The 20,485-nt window shown below is 50.9% G+C and overlaps 1 protein-coding gene and 2 long non-coding RNA genes across 6 annotated transcripts; 1 reads left to right on the forward strand and 2 right to left on the reverse strand.

Annotated features, from left to right (window-relative positions):
* Positions 1 to 7,376: 7,376 nt before the first annotated feature.
* Positions 7,377 to 18,525, forward strand: LOC126650015 (kinesin-like protein KIFC1). 4 transcript variants are annotated; one of them, XM_050334461.1, is made up of 16 exons: positions 7,377 to 7,520; positions 7,603 to 7,681; positions 8,189 to 8,233; positions 8,356 to 8,400; positions 8,782 to 9,013; positions 10,432 to 10,588; positions 12,283 to 12,450; positions 12,539 to 12,667; positions 13,154 to 13,270; positions 14,597 to 14,773; positions 14,855 to 15,022; positions 15,663 to 15,801; positions 16,398 to 16,537; positions 17,360 to 17,433; positions 17,802 to 17,877; positions 18,406 to 18,525. In XM_050334461.1, exons 1-16 carry the CDS (start codon positions 7,389 to 7,391, stop codon positions 18,448 to 18,450), a joined length of 1,923 nt encoding a protein of 640 aa, XP_050190418.1. In that variant the 5' UTR covers positions 7,377 to 7,388; the 3' UTR covers positions 18,451 to 18,525. The 4 variants fall into 4 exon arrangements, with proteins under 4 accessions (XP_050190418.1, XP_050190416.1, XP_050190417.1 ...); XM_050334459.1 differs by having other exon boundaries at positions 12,539 to 13,270; XM_050334460.1 differs by lacking the exons at positions 17,360 to 17,433; positions 17,802 to 17,877; positions 18,406 to 18,525 and having other exon boundaries at positions 15,663 to 16,406.
* LOC126650016 (uncharacterized) lies at positions 8,957 to 14,741 on the reverse strand. Its single transcript, XR_007631233.1, has 3 exons — positions 14,615 to 14,741; positions 10,317 to 12,456; positions 8,957 to 9,054 (listed from the first exon to the last, which is right to left on the reverse strand). It is a non-coding gene; the product is annotated as an uncharacterized LOC126650016 (long non-coding RNA).
* Positions 16,387 to 18,632, reverse strand: LOC126650017 (uncharacterized). Its single transcript, XR_007631234.1, has 3 exons — positions 18,560 to 18,632; positions 17,395 to 17,461; positions 16,387 to 16,525 (listed from the first exon to the last, which is right to left on the reverse strand). It is a non-coding gene; the product is annotated as an uncharacterized LOC126650017 (long non-coding RNA).
* Positions 18,633 to 20,485: the final 1,853 nt, after the last annotated feature.

A 20,485-nucleotide genomic window follows, 5' to 3' on the forward strand; every position in this document is an offset into this window, starting at 1 on the left:
GGGCATCAGGGAGGGGATTGTCCCGCTCTGCTCTGCCCTGGGGCGGCCTCACCTGCAAGACTGGGGCAGTTTGGGGAGACACAATGGAAGGGAGAGATTGAGCCATTGGAGAGTGTCCAAAGGAGGCAGCAAAAATGGGGAAGGGCCTTGATTTGAAGGCGTGTGAGGACACTGAGGGCACTTGGTATGTTCATCTGGAGAAGAGGAGACTGAGGGGAGACCTCACTGCAGTTCCAACTTCCTGGGCAGGACTGAGCTCTGCTCTGAGGGGACCAGGGACAGGACCCAGAGAATGGCCTGGAGTTGTGTCAGGGCAGGCTCAGGTTGGATCTTAGGAAAAGGTTCTTCCCCCAGAGGGTGGTTGCCACTGAACAGGCTCCCCAGGGCAGTAGGCACAGCCTCAAGGCTGCCAGAGCTCCAGGAGTGTTTGGAAAACACTCTCAGGCACAAGGTGTGACTCCTGAGGATGGTCCTTTGCAGGGCCAAGGGTTGGACTCGGTGATCCTCATGGGTTCCTTCCAACTCAGCATATTCTGATTCTTTTTAACACCCCACCTTTGCCTGCTTTGCTGCTTCTGTTAACCACAAGTTCCTCCCTTTCCTGTTTCTTTGCTTGGCTGGTTTCTCTGCATGGCACCTCATGGTTACACAGCAATTTTCTGTGGCACATTCTGCTGCAAGCACCATGTCCCAGGTTGGACTTGGCTCCCAGCCAAATGCCTGGACTACAGCGAAAAAACCTTCCCCTTCCCTCTCCCTCTCTCAGACAGGCCAAGAAGACCACACCAAATCAAAAGAACCCAAACCAAACCGAATTCTAAGTAACACACATTTATATATATATTTAGAATTATATACAAGATATCATCCACAGGGAACCCCTCAAAAGGGAAAAGAAAGGGAAAAAAGGAAAAAAGGGACAGAAAAGCAAATACTTTCCTCAAGATAGCAGTAAACTGCACCAAACAACCGCCAGCACTATCTGCTTCTCAAGGCCAACCATGCACACTAGACTGTCGTGGTCGAGGCAGGACAAAAACGACACAAACTCTCTTGGAACCAGAAACTGGAATCTTTTATTGCACCACACAGCAGGTTTTATACACTTTTTTGGCTACAGATGTTAACTCTTTATTGGCCAGCTGGGGGAAACCCACCACAATTCCCCCTCTTTTTGTATTAAAGAAATTGCCAATGAGCGTCATCCATTGCGGGGCCCCTTGCAAGGGAGACACAAACCACGGCAATATCGATAATACAAAAACAACTACATGCACAGGCAAGAGTAGCAGCTCAGACAGTCCATCTCTTATCAGTCTGTGGCAGCAGCATTCCTTTTTCAATTGACGAATATGTTCATGGATGGGTTTTCATGTAACTTGTGGATGCGTTTCACCCAGTACAGGTTGAACACAACGAGCAGGTACCCAATGAGGTCCTTCATCTGTGGAAACACAAGCATACCCTCTACCCCAAGTTAATAGTTCACAAGGTTGAGACCATTGCCCCATTTGCAAATCTTTTACCCTGACCTTCACCCCACGAGACACAGGTGTGCATTTTCGTAAGGACCCAAAATGCTGGACCATGGGTGGGTCCTGCTGGCCCTCTGCGATGTTAACAAAATTGAGCACATAGGAAGCCTTAGTGAGGGGAGGTTCAGGGGTTTCCCCAGACATTCCTGCCTTCTGTTTCTGTAACTGACGCTGAAGGATACCATGTGCTTGTTCCACAATACCTTGACCCTGGGGGGAGTGAGGAATACCGGTGACGTGAGAAATCCCCCCCATTTGGAGAAAAGATTGCACCTGGGGAGAGGCGGAGGCAGGACCATCGTCGGTTTTAATTTGGTGTGGAAGTCCACACATAGAAAAGGCCCGCAGCCAATGATGAATAACACCCCGGGCAGTTTCACCTGTATGGGCAGTAGCAACTATAACGGAGGAGAAGGTATCAACAGAGACATTTTAAGCATCCAAATTCCGCTATGTGAATCACATCAGCTTGCCAAATCTGTAAAGCCTGCAACCCTCTTGGGTTAGTTCCATAGAATGCAGGTACTGACTGACCTTGACAGTCAGGGCACGCAGCAATGATGGAATGAGTTCAGGATGTGTTAAATTAAACTGTCGTTAGAAGGCCCACCGGCTTTGATGAAGAAATTGATGTGAGGTGATCGCCTGTGGGAGACAACGTGGAATATATGCAGTGGAAACACCAATCATAGAGGAGAAACAGATGGAGCCCAAGGAAACTCATGAAGTCAGCACAGAACCTGTAAACATCACCCTCAAATCAGGAGCAACATCTGTAAGACAAAAACAATACCCCTTGAAGCTAGAAAGCCGTCAAAGTTTAGCACCTCTGATTGAAAAGTTTCTCAAATTTGGCTTCTTGGTAAAATGTGAGTCCAAATTCAACATCCTCATCCTGTCAGTGAAAAAGATCTAAACCTAAACCTAACCCTAAACCCTAAACCCTAACTGTAACCCTATCCCATACTCTAACCCAAACGTTACCTAAACCCTAACCCTAACCTAATTCTAACCCTAACCCTAACCCTAACCTTAAAGCATAGCCCCGAACCCTAACCCTAACCCTGACTCACCATCTATCTAGTGCAGTTGGTGCACCACTCTCAGCACTACAGAAAGAGCAAGAGCTTTGTGTGCAGGCATCCTTGTCTGGGAGGTATCTTCGTCAGTACTCAACCCTAGACCTAGACTTAAAAAATGCTCTCAATCTGAAACTAGTGCCAAACCCTAACCACTAATAGTTATCCTATCTCTTACTCTAATCAAAATGTTACCTAAACCCTAACCCTAACCCTAATCCTAACCTTAACCTTACAATATGGAGTACTCGTAAGGCCCTCGTGTGATCTGCTGAAAATAACTAAAAATAACATAGTTTGGACCCATGAGGCAGACAAAGCCTTCAAGCGGCTAAAGCAACAGCTCATGAAAGCCCCAGCATTGGGCTTGCCTGACGTAATAAAGCCCTTCTGGCTGTTCTCACATAAATGCCAGGGAATAATGGCTTTAGAGGTCCTGGCTCAGCAATTGGGGCCATACAAAAGGGCCATGGCTACTTCTCCAAACAGCTAGATGAAGTGAGCAAAGGATGGCCCACCTGCCTGAGAGCAGTAGCAGTGGTAGTTGTGAACATAGAAGAAGCCAGGAAACTCACAATGGGACAGAAAATGACTGTGCTGGTGTCCCACACTGTATCAGCAGTGCTGGAACAAAAAGGGAACCATTGGTTGTCACCTTCCCGGTTCCTGAAATTCCAGGCAATCCTGGTCAAATCAGATGACATAACCATTCAGGTGACTAACATAGTCAATCCAGCTTCATTCCTAGAAGGAAGAATGTCAGCACAACTGATCAAGCATGACTGCAGTGCACTCCAGCCACCCAGACCTCAAAGAAGAACCATTCCAGAACACAGACAACTGGATCTCAGACGGCAGCAGCTTTGTAAAGCAAGGTGTAAGGATGGCTGGCTGTGCAGTAACCACCACAGAACAGGTAATTGAATCAAATCCTTTGCCTGCTGGAATGTCAGCCCAGAAAGCAGAACTGACAGCTCTCACCTGAGCCCTAGAGCTGACAAAATGAAGACAAAAAAATATATGGACTGATTCTAAATATACTTTCTCTATTGTTCTAATTCCTTTGTTAATGTGGTTAATAAAGTATAGTGTGGGGGAGCCCAGCTGGTTCTGGGCTCTCAGTATGCTGAAATCCTGAAGATAGAACTTCTTACACCTGGTAGAGGGTTAACCATGGACAGTAGGACTGTGACACAGTGGGTTTCCTGTGAGGAATGTCAGCCTATTGTGTTAGGACATGTGGCTGTATGTCCAATCATAAGTTCTTATGATAGTGCTAAACCAATGCTGTGTGTACATTTGTCACCCCAGAACTGTATAAAGGTAGCTGCACTGTTGCAATAAAAAAAGCTGCTGGTATCCTGAAACCCATGTCGCCCTCCCGCCTCGACCGCGACAGTATAGGGGTTGGTGACTACGAGGTATATATCCTCAGTTATTCTGTTGATTGCCCTCAGATCTTGGACCAATCGATAGCCTTTTTCACTGGCAAGATGGGGATGTTGAATTTGAACTCACATTTTACCAAGAAGCCAAATTTGAGAAACTTTTCAATCAGAGGTGCTAAACTTTGACGGCTTTCTAGCTTCAAGGGGTATTGTTTTTGTCTTACAGATGTTGCTCCTGATTTGAGGGTGATGTTTACAGGTTCTGCTTGTTTGGACCTCCCAGAATATTCTCTAGCCCAAAGTATAGGGATGACAGCATTCTCAACCTCTGCGGGGATCTCTCCGTGGTTCTCCTGTATGAAGAAGGTAGCTACTTCGACATATTTAGTGTCAGGGATAATAACTTTTATTCCTCTCCCCTTGTAGAATTTCATTTCAGCTTCCAATTTCTCTAATAAATCTCTACCCAATAAAGGCATGGAGGAATTTGGCATATAGAGGAATTGATGAGTTACCCAGTGTTTACCTAATTTAAATCTCAACGGTTTGAAGAAAGGCCTGGTTTCACTTACCCTTGTGGCACCAACCACAGTTACAGCATCATGACTCAGCTTCCCTTCCAAGGTGTTTAACACGGAATATGCTGCACCTGTATCAACCAAGAATTCCACATCTCACCCCCCTCCCCCAGTTTAGCTACAATCAGAGGCTCTGCTGGGGTAGAATCCTCTGGTCCCCTTCATGCATTCTGGTCCACAGTCAGTTGTGGGGCTGGGGGAGGTGGAAATTCACTTCTCTTCAAGTCTGGACAACCTCTTCTCCAGTGCCTCTTCCTTTCACAGAAAGGACAATGATCATTAGCCTTATCATGCTGGTGATTGGATCTATAATTTTCACGGTGGACATTGTGTTTTTGGTGTCCCTGGTAGTTACTATCCAGCTCCAGCACCTTTCCTCTGCTTTTTTGATCTCTATTCTGATAGACCATCCAAGCTATATCCAATAACTCACTAATATCCTTTTTATCACCCACCTTCGCAGCTTTTTCCTTATATCACCTGCAGACTGACCTATAAATAAATAGACCAAGTGCTTTTTCTCCAGATCTGATTCTGTGTCTATGTCTATGTCTATGTATTTTCATATGGCCTCTTTTAGCCTCTTCAGAAAGTCTGTGAGAGACTCATTTTTGTCTTGTTTCACTTCATACATTTTTTACCAATTAACTGCCTTCAGAATTCCATGCTTAAAACCATAAACTACCCAGTCCTGATAGCGTTTCAATGTTTTTTTTTTTTTTTTCTGGTACATTGGGGTCCCACTTGGGATCCTCTAAGGGGAACACATCCTTGAGTTTCCCTTGAATTTGCCCAGAAGTTATCAGCATCTCAATTGCAGTCCGGGCAGCTCGCTTGACCACGTCCTTCTCTGTGGGGATCTAATAATGTTTCCATTATCACTTCCAGGTCATACCAATTTGGATTTTGTGTTTTTATTGCTCTCTGCTCATAACTAGCCACTCTGTCTGGGTTATCTCTATATGCCCCGACTGAAGCTTTCCATTGCCACAATTCAACCAGAGAAAAAGGAACTGTAATAGAAGGGTTAACTTTGTTCATAAGATCTTATGTGTATGAGGGAATAAGGAATTTTTGTTATAATTCAACAAGGTAAGTTTCATCCTGTTAATCAAGCAAGCGTCAGTAAAAATAATTGCAGACATCTTGCTAAACAAACAAGTATCAGTATCAGTAAAATTTACAACTGATAAGAAACTGCACCTTTCATCTCTGACAAATGCCAGATGACCACTTAACAATGAGCCACGAACTCAAGCCTCAACGCAGCTGCATTCAAAACTCGGACTTGGAAATGTATAAAAAGGAACATTTACTACATTTTGGTGTGTGCCTCGGCAGGGCACTTGCCCTCCAGGCCACCCAGCGCTGTTTTGCTTTATTATCGCTTGTTTAATAAATTTATCAATGTTTAATTGGAATTGAGTTGTCTAAATTCTTATACTAACTTATAACAGGAACTTTTATCAAAACTGGACCATGGATGCTCATGGCTTGCCTTAAGGGGGCTTCTACCTCAGGTTTTTCCTTTTTTGCCCTTATTCTCCTAGCCACGGGCCTGGGGTCTGACAGAGCTTCCCGTACCCTTCTTCCCCTTGTTTTTGTTCTTACTACAAGTGTTTTTTCATCCCCTTCCCCCGAGCTATCGTTTGATTTATCCTCAGAGACTACTGTGCCTGTATCAGTAAAATCACTATGCCGACTTTCAACGTTTGCGCTTGAGGGGTCAAAAGGGGGGAGGCCCCGCCTTTGCCTCCTGTCGTCAGCCGAGACTGACTTGCTTCTCTTTAATCTGCTCCTCTCCCATGCTGTGAAGCAGAGGCTGGAAAAGCTCTCGGTTTTTCTTTTCCCCCTTCCGCAGTGGAACTGAGCGGTGCGGCCGAGGCAGCCGCGACCCCTTTGGGGAGGAGGCTGGAGGGAGGAGGCGGTTCTGTCTCCGCCCCTCATGGCGGAGCCGGAGGGTCCCGTGTCGGCCGGGGGAGGCACCCCGGCTGCAGACACCGCCCCTGCTCCTCCTCCCGCAGTCCCGAGGACCCAGCCTCCCGTCCCCGTTGCCGCGGTAACCGCGCCTGCCCTCGCCACGCCCAGAGCGGCCCCGGCCGGGACCGGCGCCGGAGCCCCCGATGCAGCCGGGGCAGGGACTGCCCTGGTCCCCGCCGATCCCGGAGCTCCGACAGCGCCTGGAGCGGCACCAGCTTGTCCCGCCGCTGCCCCTGGGACCCCCGAAGCAACGGGACCCGGCACCGCAGATCCAGCCGGCCTTGCCGAGCTGGCAGGACCCGCCCCAAGACCATCCTCGCTCCTAAGGGGCCTGCGCCCCCCACACCCACGGCCGGACCCGGGAGGGGTTTGCTATGCTCACATCTGGGGGAATTAAGAGGCTCGATACTTCATTTCCGGGGCTTTCAATATAGATTTGACTGATAGGATCACGCTTGTAATAAATACAGGTCAAATGGGTGAATGTAACCCGTGAGGGAAGGAAAACAAACGGATTGTAAAACGTAATTGCATCCCCATAAAGACATAAAACAGACCATCATCTTCCCTGTCCTCCTACCCCGTCCCCTCCCAAACCCCGCCCCCTCCCAAACCCCGCCCCCTCCGTGGCCGTTAAGCCTCGGCGGGCCACCCCTCCTCCCACTTGGCCCCGCCTCCGCTCTCCCATTGGCTCTCCGAGCCCCCTTTGCGTCCTTCCATTGGTCGATCCGTTGAGGGGGCGGGGCCGTCCCCTCAGGGCTCGCATGCCATTGGCTGAGCCGCCGTACCCCTGAGCGCGCGCGGCTGTTCGAAGGCTCGAGATAGAAGATGGCGGCGGCGCGTGAGGTCGGGTCCGGAGCGCTCCCGGCGCTGTCGCGGCTCCCGGTGCCGCGGGCCCGGGACAAGCGGCCCCCTTCGGGCCCCGGCGCCGAGGGGACAGCGGCAGGACCCCCCCGACAAGTGCGGATCTCCCCCCGGGTGGATTTGGGTGGGGTTTTACCCGGTCACGGAGGTGCCTTATGTTGTTGTTGTTCCCTCACAGAAACGGGCCCGGCCCGGCCCCGGTGGAGAAAGAGTTCCTCCCAGGGCCCCCCTCCGGGCGGTGGCGGCGGGAAAGAACGGTAAGAGGGGGTTTCGAGGATTAAAAGGGATTTTGGGGGGGTTATACATGGTCGAGGGGGAGGGGGTTGAAGTGGGTCTAGGGGAGTTTCAAGGGGCATTTAGGAGGAGTTCAAGGGGGACTGAGGGGGGTCAAAGGGGTCTGGAGGGATTAGAGAGGCATTTGAGGGGGTTTTGGGGGTGTTTGGGGTGGGGTAACAGGGATGAAGGAGCTTTAAGGAGGGATTTGGAGGGGTTAAAGGGACCTGAGGGGAGTAAAAGGAGGTCTGGGGTGGGTTAAAGGGGGAGGGGGTCTTGAGGGGCTTTGGGGGGTTCAGGTGGGTTTGGGGGGCTTTGGGTGCATTTGGGGGATTAAAGGGGGTCTTGGGGGATTTGAGGGGTGTTAAAGGGATCTGTGGGAGGAGGGTATTAAAGGGAAAAAGGGGGTGGGTTGGGGGACATTTGGGGGTTAATGGGGCTGGGGGGGACAGAGGAGGTTAAACCGCCTGAAAAATGTCCCTTCCCCCTAGGCCACCCCAAAAAGGCAGCGACTGTTGTAGCTGCACCACGAGCGGGTGAGACCCCAGACCCCCAACAGAGACCCTCCCATGTCCCCAAACCCTCCCAAAATGTCCCCTCCCTTCCAGACCCCCTTGGTGTCCCCAAACCCCCCAAAATGTCCCCTCTCCGCCCCCAGGTCTCCCCTGGAAGGCGTCGACCGTTGCAGCTGCACCGCGAGCAGGTAAGTCCTGAGACCCCACCTGGTGTCCCCAATTCCCCCCTTGTGGCCCCAAGGTCTTCCTTGACACCTTAATTTCCCCTCTGGTGTCCCCAAGACCCCCCCTTGTGTCCCCAGTTCCCTCCTTGACACCCCAGTTCGCCCCCCAAGACCCCCCTTGGTGTCCCTAAGATACCCCTGTGTCCCCAGTTTCCCCCTTGACGCCCCAATTCCCCCCCTGGTGGCCCCAATTCCCCCCTGGTGGTCCCAAGAACCCTCCAAGTGTCCTCAATTCCCACTTTGTATCCCCAAGACTCCCCCAGTGTCCCTAAGCCCCTCCCCACTGTCCCCATGACCCCAAACCCCATTCCTGATGTCCCTAACCCTCTTGGTGTGTCCCCTCAGGAGCCCCCTGTGGACCCCCTGCCCCCCAAAAACGGCCCCCCTGGGACCTGCGGGGCCAAGTGGGGGACCTGCGGGAGGAGCTGGGAAAGGCCCGGGAGCGGCTGAGGGAGCTGGAGAGCCACAAACAACACCTGGAATGTGGGAACCAGCAGCTCCAGGAGCGCCTGGCACAACTCCAGAGGGAGCTCATGGAGCGGGAACGCCGAGAGAGCGACCTCATCGCCACAGTAGGGTGAGGGAATCACCAAAACTGCCCCAAATCTGCCCAGATGCCTTGGAAAAAAAAGCCAAATCGATCCAGATCCCTCAAAATCCACCTGAAATCAACCGAAATCCACCCAAACCCCTCTAAAAAAAAACCCAAATCCCTCAAAGTGCACCTGAAAACTGACCAAATTCAAAACTGAGCTGAAATTCATTAGAATTCGTCAGAAATCCTTCAAATTCCACCCAAAATCTGTCCAAAATCCCCCTCCAGACGGGAAAGCTGCCTCAGAGTGGGGTGAGGGAACCACCCAAACTGCCCTAAACTCCTTTAAAAAAACCCTAAAAATCCATCCACATCCCTCAAAATCCACCTGAAATCCGACCAAATTCAGAACTGAGCTGAAATCCATTGAAATTCATCTGAAATCCTTCAAATTCCACCCAAAATCTGTTGAAAATCCACTCAAAAAAACCAGCAAATCCCTCAAAATCCACCTGAAATCTGACCAAATCCCAGGAAATCCTTCTAAACTGAGCTGAAATCCATTGAAATTCATCTGAAATCCTTCAAATTCCACCTAAAATCTGTCCAAAATTTACTCAAAATTCCCCCGAAATCCACCCAAAACCTCTAAAATTCCATGAAGAATCCATCAAAAGCTTCTCAAAATCCCTGAAAATTGACCTCCAAATCCCTCAAGATCCTGTAGAATTCCCTCAAAGCCTTTCAAATCATCCCTCCAAACTTCCCCAGTTTCCCTAAAATTTCCCTGAATTCCCCCCAAAAATCACAAATATTCCCTCCAAATCCCCCAAGCTCTTCAAGCTCCCACAGAATTTCCCCAGAACCCTTCAAAAAAGTCCCCAATTCCCCACAAATTCCCCTCAAAATGGCAAAAATTTCCTCCAAATCCCCCCAACCCTTTAAGATCCTGCAAAATTCCCCCAAAACCCTTCAAAAAATTCCCCAATTCCCCCCAAAAATAGCCAGAATTTCCTCAAAATCCCTCAGACCCCTTAAGATCCCACAAAATTCCTTCAGAACCCTTCAAATAATCCCCTGAAATTTCCCCAGTATCCCTAAAATTTCCCCAAACCCTTCAAAAATTTCCCAATTCTCTCCAGCTGCTCCAGAATTTCCCCAAATCGCCTCAACTTCCAAAGATTTCCTCAAAATCCCTCAAAATGGGAATTTTCTGAGATCCTCTCAAGGATCCCCACAAAAGTCCCCCCCAAATCGTAAAAATTCCCTCCAAATCCCCCAGTTCCCTCAAGGCTGCCACAGAAGCCCCTCAGAACCCTTCAAACCATCCCCCGAAATCTCTCACCATTTCCTTTCAATCCCCCCGGAATCCCTCAGGAATCTTCCCTGAATGGCCCCGGCCCTGCCCCAAATTCGGGGATTGCCCATTTTCATGCGATTTCCCCCCACTTTCCCCTCAGCTCCCTGGAGGTGCAGCTGGAGCGGAGCCGCTCCCTGGCCGAGGGTTTGGCTCTGGAAAAGCGGCGTCTGGAGGAGGAGGAGCAGCAGCGGCGCCGGGAGCGGGATGAGGGCAGAGCTCGGGAGCAAGCACTGTCAGAAAACCTAGAGAACACAAAGGTGCGGTGTCAGGGTTTCAACCCTGGCTGGATTTTAAACACTTACTTTTCTCCCCTCTTCCCCCCTCTAAAAGCAAAAACCAGTCAGAGAATTCCTGAGGAGAGATAAAAACTGGGAGACTGGCTTAGTAATTAATTGTCACAAGCAAACAGATTCAAAGTGAATAGAACTTAAATTTATTGCTAACAGACTTCAACTAAAAGCTCGATTTACTGCTAAGAGAATAAGAACTAAAGAGTAAAAGGATAAAACAGTCTTAAAACACAACACCTTTTCTCCACTCCCCCCTTCCCTCCATGTTCCCAGTCCTTCTCCCAACAGCGCAGGGAGATGGGAAAGGGAGGAGGAAGTCACAGCCAGTGGCTGCTTCTGCCACTGTTAAAATCCATCTCTTAGACAGGAATTCTTCCCAGTCCACTGTCCTGGGGGGTCACTTTTCCATCAGGCGCAGAAGTTTCTCTCTCTCTCTGCATTCTGATGGTCTCCATGGACTTGCTTCACCAATGGTCGTTACCACAGTTACAGGGGGTGATGGCTTTGAGTCCTTTCCCTGTTTCCTGTGGGGTCCCTCCCCATGGGACACTCCTCGACAGACGTCTCCGGCGTGGGTCCATCCCTCGGGCCACAGTTCTTCCCTAATCTGCTGTCCCTTGAGCCACAAATCAGCTGCATCAGTGTAGATCCCCCACAGGGCCACAAGTCCTGCCTGGGGACAACTTGCTCCAGCGTAGGTTTCCCTCTCCATGGGCCACAGGTCTCCAGCAAGACTCTGTTTCATCTTAGGCCTCCCACGAAGTCTCACCTTCCTTGTGCAACCACTTATTCCAGTGTGGGCTTCTACATGAGCTGTAGGGGGATCTCCTCACACCAGTAATCTTACACAGGTGGCAGGGGTCTGGACTTTCAGTCTTTCCCCTGCTGGAGGGGGAGAGGGTGGCCTCTGGGCCTCTCCTTCCCCCTCCTGCTACACTGAATTTGGAGCCTACATTGCTATCTCATGCTTTCCTCTGCTCTTCTCTCCAGCTTCTCTCCCTGTGTTCTTAAATATGTTATCAATCACAGAAGCCAATACCATTGGCTAGTGGTAGGAATTCCATCCTGGAACTGGCTATCATTGGCTTTTTCATACAACAGCAAAAGCTTCTAGTAGCTTCTAACCGAAATTATCTCTATGGCCCCCTGTTACCAAAACTTCAGCCACCTGAATCCATGACATGCAGCCTGGAATTCCTGAAAAAAAATATCTGGGGGAGGAGGGGGGGGGAAAATTGGGAATCCAGAGCCGTTTCTCAGTGCTTTCCAATGTGAAATGCACCAAGGGGTCCCAAAGGGGGGGAGGAAGGCAGGAAATCTGAGGGTAGCATCAATTCCCGGTTTTTTGCACCCAAAATTCCTCACAGAGTGGCTGGAAAACTGGGAGGAGTCAAGGGAAAAAAGGCAAGAAATGGGAATTTGTACCACGGTTACTGGGTTTCAACCAAAAATACCTCAGGGGGGCTCCTCAGACTGTGGGAGAAAAAAGGGGAAAAAAAAATTGGGGGATTTGTTCCAATTGTGGCTTTTCTTTTTGGCGTCAAAAGCCCTTGGGGCATCTCAAAAATGAGGAAAAATTGGGAAAACCATGGGAATTTTGCCCAAATTCCACCTTTTTTTTGCCCTTTTTGTGCCATTTTCACCCCTCTTCCTCTCCCCAGGCTCACATGGCGCAGATCCAGGAGCAGCTGCAAATGAAGCTGGACCAGATGGCTGCGCTCCAGGAGGTGGAAAGATCCCAAAAATCCCTCCTGGATCAGCAGGAAGAGCGGATCCACCTGCTGGAGATGGAGCGGCGCCGCCTCCACAACGACATCCAGGAGCTCAAAGTGGGCCTGGAGGGGAGGATTTTATGAGGGGACTCCCCCCCCCAAACTTCCTGAAATCCCTAAATCCTGTTTCTTCCCTGTTTTCCAGGGGAACATCCGTGTGTTCTGCCGCGTGCGGCCGGTGCTGCCGGAGGAGTCAGAGCGGCAGCGGGGGCTGCAGCACCTGCGCTTCTCCCCCCAGGACCCCAAAGCACTCGTCCTCACCCGGCCTGATGAGGTGAGCAGGGTGCACCCAAAAATGGCCCTCAAAAATCCCTTTTTGCCCCTCTCAAAAATGGCCCCTTCCATAAATGTTTTTTCTCCTCAAAAATGTTTTTTCCCCTCAAAAATCCCCTTTCTCTCTTTAAAAATGTCTTTTCCCCCTCACAAATTTCACTTTTTCCCCTCAAAAATACCGTTCTTTCTCCCTCAAAAATTCTGTTCCTTCCCCTCAAAAACCCCTTTTTTCTTCTCAAAAATCCCTTTTTTCTTCTCAAAAATCCCTTTTTTCTTCTCAAAAATCCCTTTTTTCTCCCCTCAAAAATCCTGCTTTTTCCCCTCAAAAACATCCTTTTTCCCTTCAAAAAGGCCTTTTTGTGAAGCAAAAAAGGCCTTTTTGGGGGGGCAAAAATGTCCTTTTTTGCCCCTGCTCCCCCTCCAACTCCCCTTTTTCCTCAAAAACATCCATTTTCCCCCCCCAAAATTCCCATTTTTTTCCCCACAGTCCCACGTGGGGCGGGAGCGGCGGCCGGAGCTGCGCTACGACTTCACTTTCGACCGTGTGTTCCCACCTGGAGCTTCCCAGCAGGAAATATTCCAGGAGATCCAGCTACTTGTCCAGGTGCCTCCCAAAACTCCCCTTCCTGCATCCCAAAACATCTGCCCCTGAGCTCCAGAATCCCAGGAATTCCACCCAAATCCTGCTCCATCCCACCTGAATCCTCCCCTCACTGAATCCCACCTGGAGCTTCCCAGTGGGGAATATTCCAGGAGATCCAGCAGCTCTTGGTCCAGGTGTGCTTCCACTAGAACTCACCTGTATCCTAAAATATCCCACTTGGACCCCAAAAAATTCCATGAAATTCCCCCTAGTTTCCACCTAAGCCCCTCAAATCCAACCCCACCTCCCACCTCGAGTTTTCCCAGCGGGAAATATTCCAGGAGATGCAAGTGCTTGTCCAGATGCCTTCCAAAACTCACCTGAACTCCAAAATCCATTAAATTCACCCCAATTCCCCCTGCCAAAGCTCCTCCAAATCCCCTCAGAATTCCCAACTCTTTCCCAAATCTTCCCTCTGACGCCCTGAGTTCCCTGAATTTCTCCCCAAAACTCTTTCCGATCCCTTCCACAATTCTCAATCCTGCCCAGAATTCCCAAATCCCCCTTAGAATTCCTCAGTTCTTCCCAAATCCTCTGACTCCCCAAGTCCCCCCCAAATTTCCTGGATTTCCCTCCGATTTGCCCCAGATCCCCCCAAACCCCCTCCCAAACCCCCCTCAGAATTCCCAAATCCTCCCTCTGACTCCCCCAAATCCCCTAAATTTCCCCCAAATTTCCCCCTGAATCCCTCCAAATTCCTATCAAGCCTCTTCCCAAACCCCTCTGGAATTCCCAACTCCCCCATAGAATTCCTAAACTCTTTTCAAATCCTCCCTCTGATCCCCGCAAATCTCCTGAATATCCCCGCAAATCTCCTGAATATCCCCCCAAATCCCCTGAATATCCCAAGTCCCCTGAATATCCCCCCAAATCCCCTGAATATCCCCCCAAATCACCTGAAATTCCCCCAAATCCCCTTCCAAAACCTCCCTCAGAATTCCCAAATCCTCCATCTGACCCCCCAAATCCCCTGAATTTCCCCCCAATCCCTTGAATTTTCCCCGAAATCCCCTGAATTTTCCCCCCGAATTCCCTGAATTTCCCCCCAAATCCCCTGAATATCCTCCGAAGTCCCCCAAATTTTCCCCCAAATTCCCTGAATTTCCCCCTGAATCCCCCAAATTTTCCCCCTGAATGCCCCCAAATTCCCATCAAGCCTTTTTGCAACCCCCCTTAGAATTCCCAAATCCCCCTTAGAATTCCTAAATTCCTCCCAAATCCTCTCTGATCCCCCAAATCCCCCCCAAACTTCCCACCCCCCCACATTGCCGGCATTCCCATTCCCAGTCTGCCCTGGATGGCTACCCCGTGTGCATCTTCGCCTACGGGCAGACGGGAAGCGGCAAAACCTTCACGATGGAAGGGCCGGAACCTCCGGGAGCCCCCGAATCCCGCGGGATGATCCCGAGGGCCGTCCAGCACCTCTTCCAGAGCACCCACGACCTGGCAGGCAAAGGCTGGCAGGTAATTCCCAAGAAACCACGGGGATCGTGGGGTTTTTGGGATGAATCCCCTGGATTTGGGGTGCGACTGAGACGGTTTTAGTACCATTTCTCAGCCAGTTTCCTGGAAATCTACAACGAGTCCCTGCGGGATTTGCTGCTTGTCAAAGGGCAGCGCGCGGCCGACCTGGACATCCGGCGGGTCAGCCCCAACAGCGACGAGCTGCACGTGCCCAACCTCACCTGGGTGCCTGTGGAGACCGAGGAGGAGGTGGGGAACACACGGAACTCCCGGGATTTGGAAGGCTTTGGGAATGCGGGGGAGGGATATAGGTGGGACTTGGGGATTTAGGGGGAAATTTGGGAGTTCTGAGGGGATTTCTGAGTTTCTGAGGGAATTTAAAGCTGCACGTGTCCAACCTCCCGCGGCTGATAAAGAGAGGAGGAGGTGGGGACACGGAATTCCTGGGATTTGAGGCAGTTTCGGAATTCTGAGAGGGAAATTTGAGACTTTCGGGCTGAATTTCCCCAGGAAATTGGGGATTCCAATGGAATTTGGGGAGATCTAAGGGGATTTCGGGGGGCAATTTGGAGCTGCACATGCCCAACCTCACCTGGGTGATAAAGAGAGGAGGGGGTAGGAAACACAGAATTCCTAGGATTTGAGAGAGTTTGGGAATTCTAGGGGGGATTTAGATGGGACTTGGGGATTTGGGAGGGAATTTGGGGGAGAATTTGGGAATTCTGAGGGGATTTCAGGGGGGAATTTGGAAAATTCGTGGATTTTGTGCTGTTTTCTCCATATTTGTGCTGATTTCTGCTGGGTTTGGGGTGTTTTCTCCATGCTTTGGGGTGTTTTATCCCTATTTTCGAATGATTGCCCCATTTTGGGGGGGTTTGGTTGGTTGCAGGTGCTGGAGCTGTTGCAGAGGGCAGGTTCGCAGCGCTCGGTGGCCCAGACGGGGCTCAACAACCGCTCATCCCGCAGCCACTCCGTGTTCCAGCTGCGCATCCGGGGGGAGCAGCGGGCACGGGACCTGCGCTGTGCCTGTGAGGGCCCCCCATCCCTGCACTTCCCATTCCCACGTTTCCCAGCCCCAATCCATCATTTCCCAATCACAATCCTAGATTTCTTGCCCCCTATCCCAGATTTCCCAGCCCCCAATCCCTCATTTCCCAACCCTTACCCCAGATTTCCCAGCCCCAATCCCACGCTTCCCAACCCCTATCCCACATTTTTCAACCCCATTCCAGATTTCCCAGCCCCAATCTGTCATTTTCCAGCCCCAATCCCACCCACATTTCTCAACCCCCAGCCCAGATTTCCCAACCCCAAGATTGGATTTCATGCCCCTTATCCCACATTTCGCAGCCCCCATCCTGCATTTCCCAACCCCAATCCATCATTTTCCATCCCTCATCCCAGATTTCCCAATCCCACATTTCTCAACCCCCAGCCTGGATTTCCCAACCCCAATCCCACATTTACCAATTCCAATCCTGGATTTCCTAATGCCAATTCTGCATTTTCTGCCCCTTATCCTACATTTCCAAGCCCCAGTCCCAGATTCCCCATTCCCACATTTCCCAGCCCCAATCCCACATTTCCTGCCCCAATGCCTCATTCTCTGCATTCCCATTCCCAGCCACCCTGACCCTGGTGGACCTGGCGGGCTCGGAGCGGCTGGAAAAGTCGGGATCAGTCGGGGATCGGCTCCGGGAAACCCAATCCATCAATTCCAGCCTCAGCGCCCTGGGGCTCGTCATCACCGCCCTGTGCAACAAGGTAACACAATTCCCTGGATTCTAGAAATTCCCAGAATTCCTGAAATTCCAGGGAGTCCCAAAAAATGTTGGGGGAAAGAGGGAGGGGTTTGGGGGAATTTTGAGGGGAAATTTGGGGGGAAATTTGGGGGGATTTGGGGAAGCAGGAGCTGAGGGAAAAGGGAAGATTCCAAGAATTTGAGGGGGGCAATTCCTGGAATTCAGGGGGAACAGAAAAATTCGGGGGATCCCAAAAATCTGGGGGGAACGGAAGGGTTTTGGGGCAATGTTGGGAAGGGATTTGGGGAAGCTGAGGGCTGGGAAAAGTGGGATTGGAGGGGGAAAACTGGGAATTGGGATGGGGAAAATGGGATAAGAAATGGGAAAAGTGGGATTGAAGGGTGAAAAATGGGATTGGAGGTAGAAAAATGGGGAATAGGAATGGGAAAAGTGGGACGAGATGGGGAATTGGGATGGGAAAAGGAAAATGGGGAATTAGGATGGGAAAATGGGAGTAAATTGGAAAAATGAGGAATTGGGATGGGAAAAGTGGGATTGGAGGTGGAAAAAATGGGGAGTTGGGATAGGAAAAGTGGGAAGTGGCATGGGAAAAGTGGGATAAGAGATAGGAATTGGGATGGGAAAAGTGGAATAAGTTGGAAAAATGGAATGAGGGTGGGAAAAGTGGGTCTGGAGGTGGGGGAATGGGGAATTGACATGGGAAAAGTGGGATTGGGGTGGGGAAGTGGGAGAGGAGCTGGAAAAGTGGGATTGAGGTGGGGAAGTGGGAGAGGAGCTGGAAAAGCGGGACTGGAGCTCCCTGAGCCCCCGGAATTCCCGGCAGGAGCAGCACGTTCCCTACAGGAACAGCAAACTTACCTTCCTGCTCCAGAACTGCCTCGGTGGCAACGCCAAGGTGTGAGTAGCCAGCTCCAAAATTCCCACCCTGCATCCCAAAATTCCATTCTAGATCCCCAAATTCCCACCCCGAATCCTGAAATTCCACCCCTGAATCCTAAAATTCCACCCCTGAATCCCCAAATTACCCTCCCAAAGCCCAAATTTCCCCCAAATCTCTCCTAAATTCCAAAATTTCCCCCAAATTCCCAATTTCCCCCAAATTCCCCCCTGAACCCCCAAATCCTCCCCAAATCCCCCCTAAAACTCCCCAAATCTCCCCCAAACCCCCAAATTTGGGGTGTTCTGGGTTGTCCTGAGGAGGTTTTGAGACTCCAGGATTTCGGGGAACCCCCAGATCCCCCCAAATTTAACCCCCTTCCCCCCAGGTTGATGTTTGTAACCATTTCCCCCCTGGAGGAGAATTTTGGGGAATCCCTCAATTCCCTGCGCTTTGCCAGCAAGGTGGGTTTGAGGGGTCCAGGGGTGGGGGCATTAGGGGGATTTCAGGGGGTCACAGGGGATTTGGAGGGTCCGGGGGTAATTTGAGGGGGTTCTCGGGGGCATGGGGGAATTTGGGGGGGGTCACAGAGGGGTTTGGGGAGGATTTGAGGGGTCTTGGGGAGGAGGGGGAGTGGAGAGTTTTGGGGAGATTTCAGGGGCTTGGGGGATTTGAGGGCATTTGGGGGGATTTGGGGGTCCTGGGGAGTTTAGGGGGATTTGCGGGGGTGATGGAGGGGTTGGGGGGATTTAGGGGGTTTGAGTTAGGGTTCTTGGGGAGTTTGAGGGGGGTTGGGGGGATTTGGGGGGGATTTGAGGGTGTCTGGGGGGTCCTGGGACAGTTTTGGGAGGGATTTAGAGGGGTTTGGAGTGTCACAAAGGGAATTTGGGGGGTGACGGGGCCGATGTGGGGGTGTCTGAGGGGTCACAGGGGGGATTTGGGACTGTTTTGGGGTCTCACACCCGCCCCCCTCCCCCCTCCCCCCCCCCCAGGTGAACGAGTGCATGATCGGCACCGCCCAGGCCAACCGGAAGTGAGGGCAAGCCCCACCCATAGCCCCGCCCATTAATTTATTTTAAATGCAACAATCAATAAAAAGTCATGTACGCTTAGCGCTGATTGGCTGCCTCTGTCACGTGCCCTTACCCAAAATGGCCGCGCCCTCAATCCGCGTAAGGAGAATGCCGCTTGCTGGTTGGCTGCGCCCGTACGGCAGCGCGGCGGCCGCCATTTTGCTCCGAGCCTTTCGAACGCTTCAGGGCTGCGGTGGCGCCGCCGTCTTGTTCCCCAGCGCCGCGCGGCGCCGCCTTCCCCGGCGACTTTCCCGAGATGGCGCGGGAGAGGACGCGGCGGGAGGGGAGCGGGAAGGGGGCGTGGAAGGGTTAAAATGGAGGGTGAGGTCTCTGAGGGGGAAGAAGGGGGCGTGACGTTAAAGTGGCAGTGCCCACCCTTGGCCTCGCGAGTCCCCGGATGAAGCTCCGCTCCCTGATTGGCCATTGACCATGAGCACGCCCCTTCCCCCTCCCCCGTGTGCGGAGGGGCCTGAGCGGGGCGCGGGGAGGGGTGTTTGGGGTGAAACAGGAGGGGTTGGGGGCGGGGGGAGTGGGCGCCGGGAGGAGGGTTTTGCAGGGGTTGGTAAGGTTTGGGGGGGATTGGGGAGATTTTAAGGCGTTTCGGGGGCGGGGTTGGAAATTGGGGAGTTTGGGCCTGTTTATATTTTATTTATAGATTTATAGTTTCTATTGATTTTATTAAATTTATTCATTTTATGTATTGCTATAATTGTATTTATATATTTTAGTTACTTGTTTATGATATCCTTCATTATTTTATGTATGTAATTTTATTTGCTTATTTCTATAATTTATGCATTGGTATTATTTTATTTATATATTTTATTTGCATGCCTATTCATATATTTACTTATTTATTCCATTTATTTATATTGGTTTATTTAATATATTTATATAATTTTATTTACATAATTTTATTTTAATTGCTTGTTCATATATTTTTTCTTTACTTATATACTTCATATAGTTTATTCATTTATATATTGTTTGTTTTATTACAGTCATTGTTTATATTTTTATTATCTAGTTATATAATTTTCTTTATGCACATATTTTATCTGTTTATATTTTATTTGCTTGAGTTTTATGTATTTTTGTTTGTTTATATATATTGTTTATATAAACTTCTCTATTGCTGTATACCATGTATTGTGTATATACTTTTATTTATTTATTTATTTATGTATTTTAATTATTTGTGTATATAATTTTAATTCTATAGGAGGTTGTTTCCCAGCAGGTCCGCTCACCCTTCGGGTCCCGCGGGTCCCGCTGTCGCCTCCCCGGCCCACCGAGCCGAGCAGCGCCACAAAATCGCTCCGATTGACTAAGAGACCTTGACAGAAGGTTTGTATCCTGTGACCTTCTCAACCTATTCCTTGGCGCTCACAGCCCTCGGTGCCGGCTGTGTCTCCTCCCTGTGCCCATCAGTCGATGTGCAGCTCCTCCTCCATCGCAGGCTGGGGCCGTTCTGAGGAGGTGCTCCAGGAGTCGCCACCTCCCACTGCTGCAATTCCTGTTCCCCCAGTTCTACCTCAGTGTGCCTGCCTTTCCTCCCGTGCCTCTGGGCCAGCCAGTTCATTCCTGCTGGGATTGTCTTCTCTTCTCCGTCAGGGATTAGCCGAGAGTACAACGTTCCCAGGGCAATTGCTGACCCCTCCCTGTCCAGCTCCATCAAGGGCTCGGCTCCAGGAGGCCCTGGGAGCGGAACGGAGCCCCCCCCCCCCGCCGTGTCCGTGGGGCTCCGCCTTCACCATCTCCTTCCTCGGGAATTCCGCCGTGCTCCTGCTGCGGCAGCGCCGGGCGGTGAAGGCACAGGGGCCGGGCGGGGCCTCCCCAGGTGTCCCTGGGCAGTGCCTCGGGCCCAACCCCCACCAGGATCTTGCTCCAGACGGTGACCTGTAGCATCTCTGGGGAGAGCTGGGGGGGGGTCAGGACCCCCAAAACCTCCCATAGACCACCCAGGACCCCACAAACCCTGTCTAGTCTCTCCCAGCCC

The sequence above is a fragment of the Myiozetetes cayanensis genome, unplaced genomic scaffold, assembly GCF_022539395.1.
Source record: "Myiozetetes cayanensis isolate MyiCay16 unplaced genomic scaffold, myiCay2020 scf539, whole genome shotgun sequence".
Classification (NCBI taxonomy): Eukaryota; Metazoa; Chordata; class Aves; order Passeriformes; family Tyrannidae; genus Myiozetetes; species Myiozetetes cayanensis.